This window comes from Gymnoscopelus braueri (assembly GCF_963280865.1).
Source record: "Gymnoscopelus braueri genome assembly, chromosome: 11".
Lineage (NCBI taxonomy): Eukaryota > Metazoa > Chordata > Actinopteri > Myctophiformes > Myctophidae > Gymnoscopelus > Gymnoscopelus braueri.
The window spans coordinates 33472546-33489034 of NC_137613.1; the positions used below are offsets into that span (position 1 = coordinate 33472546).

The window sequence follows — 16489 nt, forward strand, 5'->3', positions numbered from 1 at the left end:
AAAGAGTGAAACATGGTGGAATGATGGTTTACATTCCGCATTCTCTCACTTTAACATCCACTGTCTTGTGTGCTTGTCTCGTTATATCTCCGTTTAGCGGGACATAAGTAGAAAAACAAACATTAATAGTTAGACCGAAGCTTTTGTGGAGACGGAGATAAATAATAGCTGAAATAACATTACGCTGATATAATAAAAGGTGATGTACAGTAGCAGACAATTGGTGAAGGGTGAGCGCATCGCTGACTCAAAACTGCGTATAACTCCCATTTCCCTCCAGTACGATATTCCTCTGATACTTTTTTTTCCTAACTCTGTTCTTTTCCTCTCTACTTTCTCCTTCATCTGTGTTTTGTTCTCCATCCTCCCCTCTGTGCGTATCCTCGTCCTCCGCCCCCTCCCGTCTCATCATCCCAGATCCAGGTGATAAGCTTTGTAACGGAGCAGAACTGGGACTCCCTGGAGGTGTTTGATGGAGGGGACAATACCGACACCATGCTGGGAAGCTTCTCAGGTACCTCTGGGGTGTGAGTGTATGTGTGTGTGTGGGTGTGTGTGTGTGTGCACGCATACAGCGGGGGTGTGTGCGTGTTGAAGTTTCAACTTTTTCCACCTCCACCACTGACGTCAAAGTGCTTCTACAGAATTGCAAAACATTGCTGTTAACTACAGTAAATGGGGAGGATGTTTGGTACACATGTTTGGCCTTGTAGCGATGCTAAGTGGAGCTTCAGGTGTACGTAAAAGGCAGGTCACAGTGAATTGCGTTCTGTGCTTGTTGTCCTCCCCGCTTCCGGCAAATACTCATTTGCATTTTTAAAAAGGTTAGATTCCTGTGTGTTGAGCGTTTGTTTATAGAATTTACGGTTCTCTAATAGCGAGGACACTAACCTAGCATTCTCATTTTGTCTCTGACTCGACCGAACTTAAAATGTTAGTTTTACCCCAATGCAAAGTGATGAGAGAGTATACAAACCTGTGTTATGGACCTTCAACAACCAATGAGAGATATAAAACCATGTGATCACTTCTGAGAACACACACACACACACATACACACACAGAGGAACGCTCACACAAAATGTGTTTCGGCTCGTCGGCCGTCAATGTGCATTTTCTCCTCCATTTAGAGAATTATTTTCTGCATATTTATTGTCAGAGTGCTCAGTACTAAAACCACTATTACTCTTCTCTACCAGGAACGACAGTCCCAGCTCTCCTCAACAGCACGTCCAACGAGCTCTACCTCCATTTCTTCTCTGACATCAGTGTATCTGCCGCTGGATTCAGACTGGAGTACAAAAGTAAGAGTGAAGTGCTTCACACTACATCATATAATGTAACCTCACGTCTGATTTGAAATGGCCTCACTTTGTCATTTGAAAGGTTTCTGTACAAGAGCAAGTTCAAGCATGCCTGTATTCGACATTAATGGTCCCATTGCACAGAGAGGTGACTGACAGTGGCAATGCATTAGTGCATTATTTTGTACGGCACTCTCCCACTGCTAAGCCACTAGCCACAACACAATTATTGAAATTCAATGATAGATGTTATAGATAGACAGACGCACACACACACACACACACACACACACACACAGACACAGACACAGACACACCCACACACACACACCCACACACACACACACACACACACCCACCCACCCACCCACACACACACACACACACAGCTTCGTCACATGCAGTGCCTGCCACATATATGCCTCGATGACATTAACGGGCATTATTTTCACTTCTCTTTTTCTTTCACTTTGTCAGCGGTGTCGCTAACTAACTGTCCAGAGCCAGTGGTTCCTATGAACGGCATCAAGGTGGGAGAGCGTCTCCAAATGAACAATGTGGTGTCATTCCAGTGTGAGCCTGGATACACTCTACAGGTGAGACCGATGACCTCGCTCCACACTGTGGTTAACAGCTATTACCAAGTCCCTTAACGCCAACCTCTAGGGCAGGGTTAGGCACTTCTGTCTACAGCCTGCATGCACCCATTCGCACGCACCCACGCACCCACGCACGCACACACCATGCACATAGACACACAAGCAAGCAAAAACCTCTTTGAACTCGAATCTAAAAGTTTTCAGGGACCTACTTTTTGCTGCAGTTAAAAGTCTACAGAACTTTTCGATTGAAGCTTCAAACCCAGTGTGAAAGAATCGTCAAACCCCCAGACGAATAAATGTACTATATCCTCACTTGAACGCATGGTTGAGCACTAGAATTATCATCGTGTTTTTCTTACCCCGTAGATGAATTACATTGTAATTATTTAGGATAGAAAGTAAGCCAAACAATTAAAGGACCATACCGGCGTCAATATGTGTCATTGTCTATTCATAGCTTTGGCCCTATATTATACAGAGGCCATTTGCCTATTAATGGATTTATTTTTTTGATTTTGTGCTTGTTTGCATTTTCTCCAAAGTCATTAAAATGCTATCAAAGGTACCTGAATAAATGAGTCAATGTTGACTGAACATCATTGCACAGTTAATAAATCATGGATCTTTTCATTTAATTTATAAATCAATCTTCACTCCAGGGACACATTTTGGCGAGACATTTCAAATCAATCTGCACTTTGAAATGCTTTAAAATGCACTGATATATATTATATAACATCCACTTCTCTAAAATCTCAGGAAGTTGACTTTCATATCATACTTAAAATTCAAACGAATGCAAGTATGTTTTTGGAAGATGGTTGGCATTAATGTCTATTATAGACAATGAGCTAAACATGCCACCGTTATGGTTCTTTTGATGTTACATTCTTATTATTCATTCACTGTGTTGAAAAAAAAGTTTGAGAAATGTACTAACGAAACACAAGTAAGCAAACTCAATCTATCTATAAATTCCACAAAGAGTGAGTGAGTGTGTACGTGTGTCCTTCGTGCATCTCAAGAACCGTCCAACCAATTGCCCTCGCATGGAGTGCGTATCGCTGATGCCCCAAGGGAGTGCGTGTGCGATGTCAGTCGGATCAGCGGTTCTCTGGAACTGGCACGTGCGGCACAATTATCTACAAAGTCAACTCAGAGAAAAATGACAGCCGTCGTTCCTGTGAATGACACGTACTGCACTAAGTACTCTGACCACGGGTACTGACGTCAGTATCGTAGGACCGGGTAAAGCACTAGTAAATAATAAGCACAATTATATTTTACCCAGGCAGTAGTGGCTAGGGAGGTAGAGCGGCTGTCTGGGAAAGAGAACGTTCCCGGTTCGAGTCCCAGCTCCTCCAGAGACTTAGTGTTGAAGTGTTCTTGAGTATGACACTGATCCCCAACCACTCCCCATGTCGTCGCTGCTCAATAGTTGCCTACTGCCCCTAATAGCTAGGATGAATTGCAAATACAATATGTGCAAAATGTACTTGGCTAGTACTCCCAACGTCAAGCATGACTCAAGTTTCAACACGTAGTTTCTTTACCAGGTGCACGGTCCAGAAGAGTTAATTTAATTAGCACTCACTTTAAATGTCCTTTGGGTACCTTTTATTTAAACAGGTACAGGCGGCATGAGAAGGCGTTTCGGTAGAGCCTTCCTCAGCACAGTAACAAATCAAAGACAGGTGTGTCAATTGTAAATGGGGACCCATGGGCGAGACACATGAGTCACTTCAACCCTATATGGTTTGACCGGAGTCCCTCAGGGATTTATACTAGTGTATTTTCTGTTTTCGCTCTACATTAAATATCTTCGCTGAAAATAGCCAAATCTATCTGCTTTTTCTGCTAACGTCTTCCCCAGAATGCGGATGCTGGGTTTAAGTGGTTGTGCGGTCCATGTAGAGTAGACACAACCTCTGGCTTGTGTAGGTCTAGCTCCATATATCATATAAAGATACAAATCAGTACCTTGCTGTGATTACATTATCTCAGCATACAAGATTCATCTTTGGACTTCGTCATTATTTATTGAAAGTGTACTTTAATCAACACAACACACACACACACACCTAATCTAGCACCTCCTTGTTTATTCCGTGTTGGAATTCTTGTGTGCCATGTTACTTACACCTATGCTAATTAGTAGTTAGTACTTTAGACTTGTTCATCAGTTAAAATATTGTATACATCTGCTTTAACTGACTTTTCGTTTGACTTGTGTATGTTCCATTCATCATATTGCACACCTTCAGTTCCACAAAGCCTAAAAATCTTATACAGTAATATGAATCTTTTCTTCCCTCTACGCCACATCTCAGAAAATCAGAAAATAGCTCATCCACAAGCTCACAGCGCTTCGCAACTCGAGGCACTGTGTTTTGAGCTTGTAGATCAGCTATTTTCTCGGACTGTCCAATGTTTTCACCGAATGATCGCCTGCTTATGGCATGCCCAGAAAAAGATTACGACTCCTTTTGGTGCAGAGGAGACTGTCTATACCCTCGAACATGACCAACTGTTGGGGTCATGTGGGGGGAACATTCAGAATTGGGGCATAACGACTAAATTGAGAAAAAATGTCCCAACATCTGAGATCTCTCTTTTTTTTTAATTATCTGTGAGTTGTATTAGGCTGGAAACCCATCTGAGAGGGTTTCTTTTTTGCTAGTAGCACAATGATCAATCTGCATCAGAGATGACATTCGCCCCCTCTCTCTGTGTGTGTGATCATTTGATATCGTTGTGATGCCTCTGCTGCATTGTTCTCACTTCACATGCACTGTAACAATCCTCGGTGTTAATTGAACTGTGAGCGTGTACAAATGGATTCAAATTGAGACTTAGGATTTTACTGTGTTTGGCTCAGCAACAGAGTGTGGCAGAGAGAGAGAGAGAGAGAGAGAGAGAGACGGGGGGAGAGAGAGGGGGGGGAGAGAGAGGGGGAAAGGATGGGGAGCTTCAAAGAGGCGACAGATGAGTGACAAGGAAGGGAGCAAATTAACTGATTTCCTGTTCTCTTTTTGTGCATTGGTCTTCTTGTTCTTTGTGTGTGTGTGTGTGTGTGTGTGTGTGTGTGTGTGTGTGTGTGTGTGTGTGTGTGTGTGTGTGTGTGTGTGTGTGTGTGTGTGTGTGTGTGTGTGTGTGTGTGTGTGTGTGTGTGTGTGTGTGTGTGTGTGTGTGTGTGTGTGTGTGTGTGTGTGTGTGTGTGTGTGTGTGTGTGTGTGTGTGCGTGCGCGCGCGTGTGTGTGTGTGTGCACATGCCTTGCAGGGGAACTCTCACATATCCTGTATGCCGGGAACCGTACGCCGATGGAACTATCCACCTCCTCTCTGCATAGGTAAAGAAATCCCTACCTCTTTTCTCTCACTCTTTCTATCTCAACGTTTTTTTCTTTCTTTCTCTCTCTCTCTCTCTCTCTCTCTCTCCCTCTCGCTCTTCTTTATTTCCATTTCCTCCTCCCTATTTTCCCCTTTCCTTCTGCCCTACCTGTCCCTCCTTATCTCCCTCCCCCTCCCTCTCTTCATCCTCTCCCTCCCTACCTCTCCGCTCTCTCCTCCGTCGCGTTTCTCTCTTCTCTTCCGTCGGGATCTTGCCTGCCACCCACGCCCAAGGTAACAGGCCTGTAGCGGTGACAGCTGATTATTCCACACATTATACAAGCGTCTCAGGCCAAGGTCCCTGTGGGCACGCCGCGCCGCTTGCCAACCCACCCACACCGCTTGCCTTTTGAATAGCGGCAGCAATTGATTTTCCACATACGGCGATACATTTTTACCCCCCCCCCTCCTCCCCCCCCCCCCGAAAAGGGTGGGTTAATATGTTTCCGCACGTTCCTCCTCTTCACTCCTTCACTACTCGTCAGATGATGGATAGATAAACAGCGCGGCAGATGCTACGCGTCGCTGGGAGGCAGGCGAAGAGAGGTGTGCGTGGTATATATATCCGTGTGCGAAACGTCTTGCGCTCTTATGAAACGTTTCATGTGGCTTTGCTAGCTTTTTAAGTTTATTTTCGGCGCTGATGGGTTGAAACCTTGTATGTCCAAAATCGCTGCTTTTCAGGAAATGCATTCAATGAAGTCATCATTTAGTCTCAAGTTTGTGTTAATACTTTTCATTGGTTAAATATTTATACAACTCTCAGACAGACTTATACACTTTCAGTTTCAAAATTGTTCAAGATCTACAAGCTCACAGTTCATCATGTTGTGAGCCTTTAGATAGGCTATTTTCACAATTTTTTGTGCGACACTCTTGTACGACGAAAAACATAGAAAGTTGAAATATGGAGAATGATACAAGGTTTCTGCCCGATAAACATCTTTGCGCTCTTGTGAAATGCTTCATGTGGCTTTGCTAGCTCTATATATATATATGCTCTTCCAAAGCCAAACTCGGAGGCACAGAGCGCTCAAGGCTCGCTTCATCTGGTGCTTATTCGGCGCTCGCCTGCCTCAGCGCTCGTGAGAGCGCCTTGACAAACGTGTTCCACTTATCGGAACGACCTACTACTGCCTAATTAGTTCCATCTCAGGCCACGATTGGTTAAAGTAGGGAGGGTTGAAGATTCATCGCGTTTACAGGCATCAGCAGTTTCCTGATTACCCCCGGCGTTTTTTCTGCTGGCACAGGCTAACACTTAACCCCCTCGCTTTATTCCTTACAGGAACACTGTGGTAACAGCCGCTCCGCTCTGCCCGCCTTTTGAGTTATGTAGGCCGTTTGTCCCATTTACCTCCTCTTCCACCGTGCACTTGTTTCTCTCACGCTCATTCTCTCTTGTCTTTATTTACCTGACTCAGCAGTATCCTTCCACTCGTCAGGTTAATTTTGTTGTCTCGGGAGCGCTCTCTATCTTCCTCGCTCTCCTTGTATCCTTCCTCGTTCTATTATCTTGCCCGCCTGCCCGCCCCCACCGCCCTCTCGTTCACTTTATCAAACCCTGTCCATGACTCTGTTTGAGTCTTGTTCCACTGTTCCACTTGAGGAACCAGTTAAATCCATCAGAGGTTTAAGATGAAAGGGGAAGCAGGCAGAGAGGGGAGAGGGTGGTGGGCTGAGATATGAGGCTGCTTCCAAAGTGCTCCCAACCCCTTTGATACTTTAGAAGAGGTGAAACTGACCTATTTTATGAAATGCCGGCTCCTGAACTGTCAGTTGAGACTACAACTATACCTTCCAGGTTTTTTTTCTCCTCCTTTTCTTGCTTTTTCCTACTGTAGATGAAGAGTTTTCAATAACTAGGTCAGAGGTGTTTTAAACGTTGTCACCTTTCTAAGAGGTTAATGAACTCATCTTTAACGTTTATACAGAGCACAATAATGTGGGCATTACTGTAATTTAGGTAGATATGGCAATGCAACTGAGACCAACAACAATGTAGGCTACGTAGGCGTCAGGTCAATTGTGTTTAATGAATTAATTCACAGAAAGAGAAAAATAAAAAGTACAAAAATAATCTCTGTCAAAACACTTGATGTATTACTCTGGGTAGCAGTTCCTGCCACAGGAAAAAGGGAATTACCTGCTAAAGTTCCTTAGAAATAGGAATTCACCTGCTGGATTTAATTAAAATAGGAAATTACCTGCTGGATTTAATTAAAAAAAGAAATCAAATAAAATGGAAATCACTTGTTGGATATCATTAAAAAAAATGAAATGTCCTTCTTTTTCTTATTTGCATGTGTTTATGTTTAAGCATTATGTTAACCCACCAGTAGGTTAATGGTACATCCTGTCTGATCCTGTGCTAGCTCAATGTGGTGGAATCCGGGAGGAAATGGAAGGGATGATACTCAGCCCCGGTTTCCCTGGCAACTACCCTAGCAACAGCGACTGCACCTGGAGGATCTACCTGCCAGTTGGTTATGGTGAGAGAAATGCATGGGAGCCTCGGTACAACATGCTGCTCTGTGGCACTTCCGCACGCTTTCCACCACCTTAATGTACAACTTGTAGTGTTAGGTGGACAAACGACGGGCCGGCGCTGGGGGGTTAGTTGTAGTAATGACCGCTGCACAGCCGAGACGTGCGTATAGGTAAATGTCATGGTTGAGGTCACTGACCCATTTTGTATTGCAGTGGTTCTCAAACTTTTTAATGTCGAGGACCCCCAAATTGACACTTATTAGCCCGTGGACCCCCATTTGAAAAGATATGCCAAGGACCCCCATAAGAGAAGATTTTTACGACTCTAGCCCCCAGTTTGACATGCATTAGGCTATACAGACCCCCATTTAATGGCATTTCTATCTCTGGGACCCCAATTTATATTGTAAAATCAACGTTAATTTAACTCTTGAGAGTGTACAAATGGAACCAAATGGACCCGTTGGGGTCCATTTGGTTCCATTTGTACCCTCTCAGAGTTACAGACCCATAAGGGTCCATTTGGTTCCTAACTAAATTTAGCTGGGGACCCCCTGGAACTCCCTCAAGGACCCCTGGGGGTCCCCGGACCCCACTTTGAGAAACAATGTTGTATTGTAGCAGATAAATCACTTGAAATTTATATTTTATTATTTAACCACTAAAACCTATACTTTGTTGCTTGGGGTTTCGCTGAGAGCTTGTGGATCTGCTATTTTCGGCAAAGGTTCGCTATCATGATATTCCCAGAATAGTGACAGTAGAGTTCACGTAGGTCATTTTGTCATTCCCAGGAGCCCATGTTCAGTTCCTTAACTTCTCCACGGAGGCCAACCACGACTTCCTGGAGATACGCAACGGACCCCTGGAAACCAGCACTGTCATCGGCCGATTCAGCGGACCGGACGTCCCCTCCTCCCTGCTCACCACATCACACGAGACCACCGTCTATTTCCACAGCGACCACTCACAGAACAAACCGGGCTTTAGGTTTGAGTACCAGGGTAAGAGACCAGCCGAGGGGAAGGGGGGGAGGGGTTTCTTAGCCTGGCATTGGCCCGACTGATAACGTGGATTCACTCACAAGTTCCTCATACCGTGGAGGAGGAACTTGTGAGTGAATCCACGTTATCAGTCGGGCCAATGCCAGGCTAGGGGTTTCTATGAATGGAAATACCATCCTGTAGATCGTTGGTTTTCAAACTTTTGTGCCCAAGGACTTGCCCACAGCAATGGACAAGTCAAAATCTCAAGGCACACCGTATTAATATAAAAATAGTTTAATAATAATAATGACATTTTCACCCATAACATGCTCAAAATAGGGAAGTTTGAAGTGGTTGAAATATATATTTTTTGGGTATAGAATTTGACGCTGTATTTGGAAATGTATGCGAAAGTACTGATATACAAAATCCCAAAGCACACCTGGACTTGTCTCTCATGGCACATCGCCTTAGCACACCGTTTTGGAACCACTGCCATGGATTCTAAGGAAAAAAAAATAACAATAGACAGATGGGACAAGTAAATGAGATGAAAATTGGTGTTGGCAGCTGTCCTGAGCACATCTTTGAAGATGTTGGAAACGTTGGTTTCCAATTAACATTCACACGGCAAGGCGTGTGTGACTGCGTCATCTTTTTGAATACGATTCAAACATGAAAAAAGTGGAAAAACACACCTACATGTAGATAATTAGGAGAATGTATCGCAGATTTGTATTGATGATGCCTTGATATGCTGAAGGATTCACCCGTCCCGTACGGTAAAGCAAAAGTTGACCAGAGCCTTCTGCTGACAGCAAATTTTGATTTCGTTTTTTGAATAAAATTCCATTTAGTTTTAGTCATATTTTAGTTACCTGAAATGTTTTAGTTTTTGTCTAGTTTTTTGGCGACTAAATCTACAGTTGATTTTGTCGACCAAAATGTATTTAGGCGGTGCCTTGATGGCGTCGTAATGGCTGATTTTACACTTGGTTGCATGCTGAAAATAGCCGATCTACAAGCTCACGACGCGTCGCAGCGCGACGCGTCGTGAGCTTGTAGATCGGCTATTTTCAGAGCGCAACACCCGAGTGCAACCAAACATAAAATGACTTGTCTTTTAGTTCTACTGGATCTCTTCTCTTGTTTCTTTTCCTCCGCTTAGTAATATGCTTAAATTCAGCGGGTCGTCTCGTCTGATCTGAGGTCGTAAAGCAACGGGTCACTAACATTTTAGTCTAGTTAAATTTTTTTATCCAAAAAAAAATATATATTTAGTCTTAGTTTTAGTCATCATAGCTTTAGTTTTTATTTAGTTTTTATTTAGTTTTCGTCAGTGAAAAAAGGTAAGGTCCGACGAATATTTTTCGTCACAGTTTTAGTCGACGGAATCAACACTGCTGCTTAGTACTTCCAGTACAGCGTGTCTGATCATTATGAAAAGCACTCACTGGCTGCTGTGGCGTCTCAGTAAGCAGAGTGATTACATTTGATTTGGTGGCGGGGACAGTGAATGAATGGTGAATGCGCCATAATGAGAGGTATTTTCCTGAACTGCAGCAATCCGGGAACGACTGAGAGACTGAAAGGGGATTAATCATGACTCATGGAAGCCCATTGGTAATTCATTGTCGCGAGGAATAATGCATTTTTAATCGCCTGTTAGTTTAATTACACCTTAATTGTGCCACTTTGCTGTAGGCTGGACTTTCAAGCCCATAGCATTACTGAATTACCTAGCATTTAAGCATCATTATTGTCACGTCACAGGTTTACAGGTTTACAGGTGCAAAGAAGTTGGTGAAATTGTTTTTTTTTTCAAGAGCACTCCATAATTTGTATTTTTTTTGCAAGAAGAGAGAGTATAGAGGTAGGGTAGAGCAGGAGAGCTAAGACGAAAAGAAAAAAACACAGCATACAAACGGGGAAAATAATCAAAAATGTACACGCAAACCAAATCCACATGCAGAGGCAGGAAACGCCATTGTTATATAAACTTTCGCGCACAACAAGAGTTGGTCGCTATGGAGATTTCACCGCCACATGCCTACAGTCTGAGGGGTTGTTTACCACTGTGGTGTTTTCCTGCTGCCTGCGAGGAGGAAGGGCCTCCCTTGTCTAATGCAACAGGCTCAGAAAGCCGCTCCAGTTTATTTATTTTTTGTATTATTATTTTCTATTTATTATTACTCGTATTCAACAAACGAGCCGCCGGATCAGAGGGTAGCGGCGTGCATTCACATAATAATTAGGTGTACATTAGCATATAAATCAAGCATTATATTTGGAGATCCCCCCTCCCCTCCCCCTTTGCAGTGTTTGCTTGACTTATCTTGCACAAAGGGATGCTGTGATCCATAGAAATCAATTTCTTAAGTCATATTTATATCCCATCCCTTCAAGGCTCAGTGCCTGCTCTGCTTTTGTATCCAGTTGGGGAGAAAAAAAAGAAAAAAAAGAAATAGGGGCTGGAGAATAATTTACCCACTCTGCTTCTGATGACTGTGCCAAACGCTCAAGCCCGCCCCTGGCACAATTTGTGTTTGGTACAAAAAGTTTCTCCAAGAACACCCCCGTAGCTTGATGGTAACAGACAGTAATAGATAGGACGGGTGGGTGGGGGTAGAGATCAGGAGTGCTGCTGATGAGAGTGAGTGAGAGAGAGAGAGAGAGATCTGCCAAAAAAGAGAGAACATGGCGATGTGAGTTGAGGAGGCAGGAAGCCCCTGGTATCACACTACTGATGTCTGACTGAGCAGTATTCACACATCCAGAGAAATTAATTCTTGCTCCACGACAGTGTTGCGTAGAAGCCCACATTTCATGCCAACAATGATGAGAATCCAAAAAAACAGCAGGTGGCAGCAGGTATTTTGTACCGACCTATCTACCTGCCCTACCTACAGTACCTACCTACAGTACATACATACATACATTAACCCATTAAGACCGGAAACGCATCTGTGTGTCATTTTTTGATTTCTTTGGCTATTCAAAAATAGCAGATCTACAAGCTCATAGCGCGGCACCGAGTGCCGCGCTATAAGCTTGTAGATCTGCTATTTTTGAAAATCGTGATTTTTTTTCTTAAAATCTTTGAATATATAGTGAAAATTTGTAACTAAAATATTTGCTTCTGGGGGGTCCCTGGAAGAGCATATTTTGAGATGGGGGTCCGCGGCCAAATACATATAATTTTGGGGGTCCGTGACATGAAAAAAGTTTGAGAACCACTGATATTATAGCAACATAGTTTTTTTTTCAAAAGAACTGTTAAGGATTTAGAAGACATTTGTAAGCAAAGATTTGTACAAATGTTCACGATTTTTCAAAAATAGCAGATCTACACGCTCATAGCGCGGCACTCGGTGCCGCGCTATGAGCTTGTATATCTGCTATTTTTGAATAACTAAAGAAATCTAAAATGACACAGATGCGTTCCCGGTCTTAAAGGGTTAATACATACAGTACATACATATATACATACATACATACATACATACACTACAGTATGTGCAGTACTGTAGGCAAGTACTTGCCTACCTATAATACTGTTTGTACGTGTATACGGTAGGTAGGTACTGTATACATGCATACCGCCGCATTGACAGAGCCACACTGAATATAGAAACAGTCGATTCCTATTTCAGACAGTCATCCAACTCAACGCTGACCTTGTTATCTGCCGACACACACCTGCCACTGGAACATCTAATTGATGTATTTGCTTGCGCACTGCATTAAGCTCAGGGCCGGCCCAAGCCTTTTTGGGGCCGTAAGCAGAATTTGATTTGCCCCCGAGCTTTCTCTCAACCAGCACAGAGAGAGAAACAGAGACAGAGACTGAGAGAGAGAGAGATATTCCTTATTTAGACCCTTTTCATTTCTATTAAACTTTTGCCATTAATTCCAGCAAATACAAGGTGGCAAAAGTTGACAGTTTAGTACTTATCTTTTATATTCAGCAGGTTAATATACAAGATACTGAATGTGTATGTTTCCATGCATCTCTCCATAGCGCCAGCTGCCAGATAAACATAGCCTATGGTAGTAGAGATACAGTCACAACTAGAAAAAGTGCTCCTCGGAGCACAGGTCTCCGCCAGGTTAGGTAGGTTATTGTGGCCTCCTGGTGGCGCTATAATAGGCCAATGTGAAAAGGGTGCCATTTATTCTTAGGCCTTTCACGGCAATCGGACCTTGCATTCATGATTTGAGGCATTTTGTTCCAAAAATGTGTTTTGCTAAATTAGACCTGCTGGTGGCGCTATAACAGGCCAATGTGAAAAGGCTGGCATTTCTTCCTCGGCCTAATGGGAATTTGCGTGTGAAATTGCACGGAAAGCGCAAGCTGCGTTCATGATTTGAGGCATTTTGTTCAAAACGGACCAATCCTGCAAATTTTGGAAGCCAACCTTAGCCAATGAGGATGGAATATGGACAATCGGACAGATCCGTGTTGATCACATGACTATAGAGATACTGTGTACCGATTTGCATGATGTTTGGATAAAATCTGTAGGAGTAAAAGGGTTTTGCCTGAGATTAGCTGTTCACAGACAGATGGACGGACGGACACACGGACACACGGACACACAAACGGACTTTGCCTTTCGGCCTGGCGGAGACAACAACTCATTCAAGATAGCCTTTTACTCCCCTCTGACTAAACATAACTTTCAAAACATAACATTCAGATCTCAAAACACAACAGTGTTCTACTTACCAGAGTCAAGCAGGCACTCTGGTTGCTCGTGTACAGTTAATACAGTAAGCAGCTGTTGTTTTTTTAGTTGAAAGTCAATTCTAAAGCTTTGGCGTGCTGTAAATGTCGAATGCCACTTCTGAATATGCAACAGCGCTGTGCTGTTTTCTTGTTTCATATTTCAGAATTTGGAAGGCATTTAGATGAAGAAGAAAGGAGACACATTTTGGATAGATAACTTAGAAAGTTAGATCTTAGAAAATTACCTTGCTGCCAGATGTTTTTTCTTTTTTTTCCCTTTCCCCTCAGGTTGAATTTGATATTTTCATGTATATTAAAACTAGTCGGGCAGGTAAACCTCACCAGTGCCTAACTAATGTGCTGAATCAGAATCAGACAAGTCACCTATGTATTTATTTCTTTTTCTTGCCACTTTACATGCACATACAGTATGCATCTAAATTGAGTAAGATAACTTGGGCCCCCCCCCCCCCCCCCCCGATGGCCACAGGGCCCTAAGCGGATGCTTAGTTCGCTTATGCCTCAAGGCGGCCCTGATTACGCTGCCGCTACGTTTCACAGTTAGCACACGCCACAAATTGGCTCCAAAAGCGAGGCAGTTCGGCAGAGTCATTAAAAGCGTACCCTGACTGTCTCTCTCTCTCTCTCTCTCTCTCTCTCTCTCTCTCTCTCTCTCTCTCTCTCTCTCTCTCTGCGTGCCCCCTGTTTTGCATGCAGATCTGTTGCTCATGATTCTAATCTAAGCCCATGATCTCAGCTATTTAATAGTCAACTGCAGCTAAGTTTGCAATTATGCACAACATAAATGAAGAAATAATTGGAGTTTTATCTGTGAAGGCCAATGTTATCACTGTTTTTGTACTTAGTTTATATTCTTATTTCTCTCTCACTCTCTCTCTCTCTCTCTCTACCACAGCCTACGAGCTTCAGGAGTGTCCAGACCCAGAGCCTTTCCGTTATGGGGTGGTTGTCGGTGCGGGCTACAACGTTGGTCAGTCCATCTCCTTTGAATGTCTCCCCGGGTATCAACTCATGGGACGCTCCATTCTCACCTGCGAGCACGGCACCGTCCGCAACTGGGACCATCCCTTTCCTCACTGCGAAGGTACTGGACAGTGAACAGCTCTGTGTAACCTCCATTTTAGTATTTATTTTTTTGGTGACACCTCCGGTAGCTGCTTTCTCGGTTTTGAACTGTGATTCCCAGAGTTCAGTTTGAAATAAAACTCCCGGACGTACTGCTCCAGAACGAATGCTGCAGCGTCCTAGGCTATAGCATAGCATGCGATAGCTTTAAAATAGATAAATAAATACATTTCCGATGCCTGCATAATTTTTTTTCAGTGTGTTGGGCAGACTATTGCGACTAAAACGAATGTTTAGAGAAGTTGTCAAAAAACATTTATGTGGAATGGTTATTGTGGGAAGAAGAATAAAAGCAACAACAGTGAAAGATTATATAAAAAATAACTTTTGTTTAATTGAACAAGTTACACTATATGACTTTTAACTCCAAATGATGCATACGTTTTAAACATTCAGTAACATATTAACTTAACACGCAAGGCTTTCTCCCATAAACAGAAACATTAAAGGATCTACACCATGAATTATTTTTATTTTTTTTGATATTTAATATCATATGGTGTATGTCCCTCAAACCTTTTTCAAAAGGTTTGAGCCTAAATCATCACTCAGATATACTCATCCCAAGTCAATTGTCTCTGGCTTATACAGCACTTTCAGCTGCAATACCAAAACGTCCTCTTGGGCAGGGGGGGGCTACTGAGCAATTCTGTCTGGCCAGCATCAATGCAATGGCAATGCAAGTGATGTCACTTGCATTGCCATTCTGAAATGGCCTGTTCAGACACGCCCATTCTGAAAATCTCTGAAATGAGAATGAATGACTGAATGTTAAAAAAAAATATTTTTTGGGGTACAAGAGACACTGGGGAGCCCAAAAAATACAAAAAAACAAAAAAAAATTAAATTCATGGTGTAGACCCTTTAAAACAATGAACACAGATAAACACACACACACACACACACACACACACACACACACACACACAAACAATATAAAATCACTTCCTGTTACATCACCACGTTGAGAGTGGTGGCCGTGGGTGTATAGCGATTAACCATTATGAATAATTCAGATTAAACGGAATTCTCATTCTCCATTACAGAAGCAAAGTGTTCTTCGCTCTCTTCCAATCGATACTGCGTCAAGGAGATGTGGAGAGGAAGAGGGCGGTGGCAGTGGTGGGGGGGTCTAGTGAATAGGAAAAGAAAAGATTAAGAAAAAACCCTAATGGGTGCTTTCTCCACCGTGCCTTGTCCTTGACCTAGATTCTCACGCTCCAGCTGTCAATTATTCAATAAGACAGTAAAATTACATAGAGCCCCAGAGGCGATGGCCATGAGTCTGGCCTTTGAATGCATGAGCGAGGAGATAGATGTTGGAAGAGAGAAGGGGGGGAGGAGGGGGAGCAGTGAGAGTGGATGGATAACAATCTCTTACACCTATTCAGTGTGTTAAGGCCTGTTAAAGCCTTGTGCCCTTTTCTACATTAGTGTGAACCTTGCGGCTGCAAAGATAGCCAGCGAATCACACCAGACAACAGTGAGTGAGTCCCACATAGAACGTGTGTGTGTGTGTGTGTGTGTGTGTGTGTGTGTGTGTGTGTGTGTGTGTGTGTGTGTGTGTGTGTGTGTGTGTGTGTGTGTGTGTGTGTGTGTGTGTGTGTGTGTGTGTGTGTGTGTGTGTGTGTGTGTGTGTGTGTGTGTGTGTGTGTGTGTGTGTACTGTGTGTGTGTGTGTACTGTGTGGATTCATGTGTACAGTATACAGTACATACACACAGGTATCTATGTGCGTGTCTACTTGGCATGTTTAGAGCGGGTGCGTGCTCCTCTCTCTGTGCGCGCGCGCGCCGTGTGTTGGCTGTCTGACGTGAGCAGGAGAAGACAGCCCGCCGCTACT

The 16489-nt window shown here is 43.4% G+C and overlaps 1 protein-coding gene across 1 annotated transcript in view; it reads left to right on the forward strand.

Moving 5' to 3' along the window:
- csmd2 (CUB and Sushi multiple domains 2) overlaps positions 1-16489 on the forward strand; it is a gene marked incomplete at both ends in the record, with an annotated part of 387232 nt that overhangs the window by 306357 nt on the left and 64386 nt on the right. Inside the window, 7 exon segments of the mRNA XM_080442648.1 lie at positions 418-514; positions 1200-1304; positions 1782-1900; positions 5187-5256; positions 7672-7788; positions 8581-8790; positions 14418-14606. Of these exon segments, the coding sequence (XP_080298774.1) occupies positions 418-514; positions 1200-1304; positions 1782-1900; positions 5187-5256; positions 7672-7788; positions 8581-8790; positions 14418-14606 (907 nt within the window).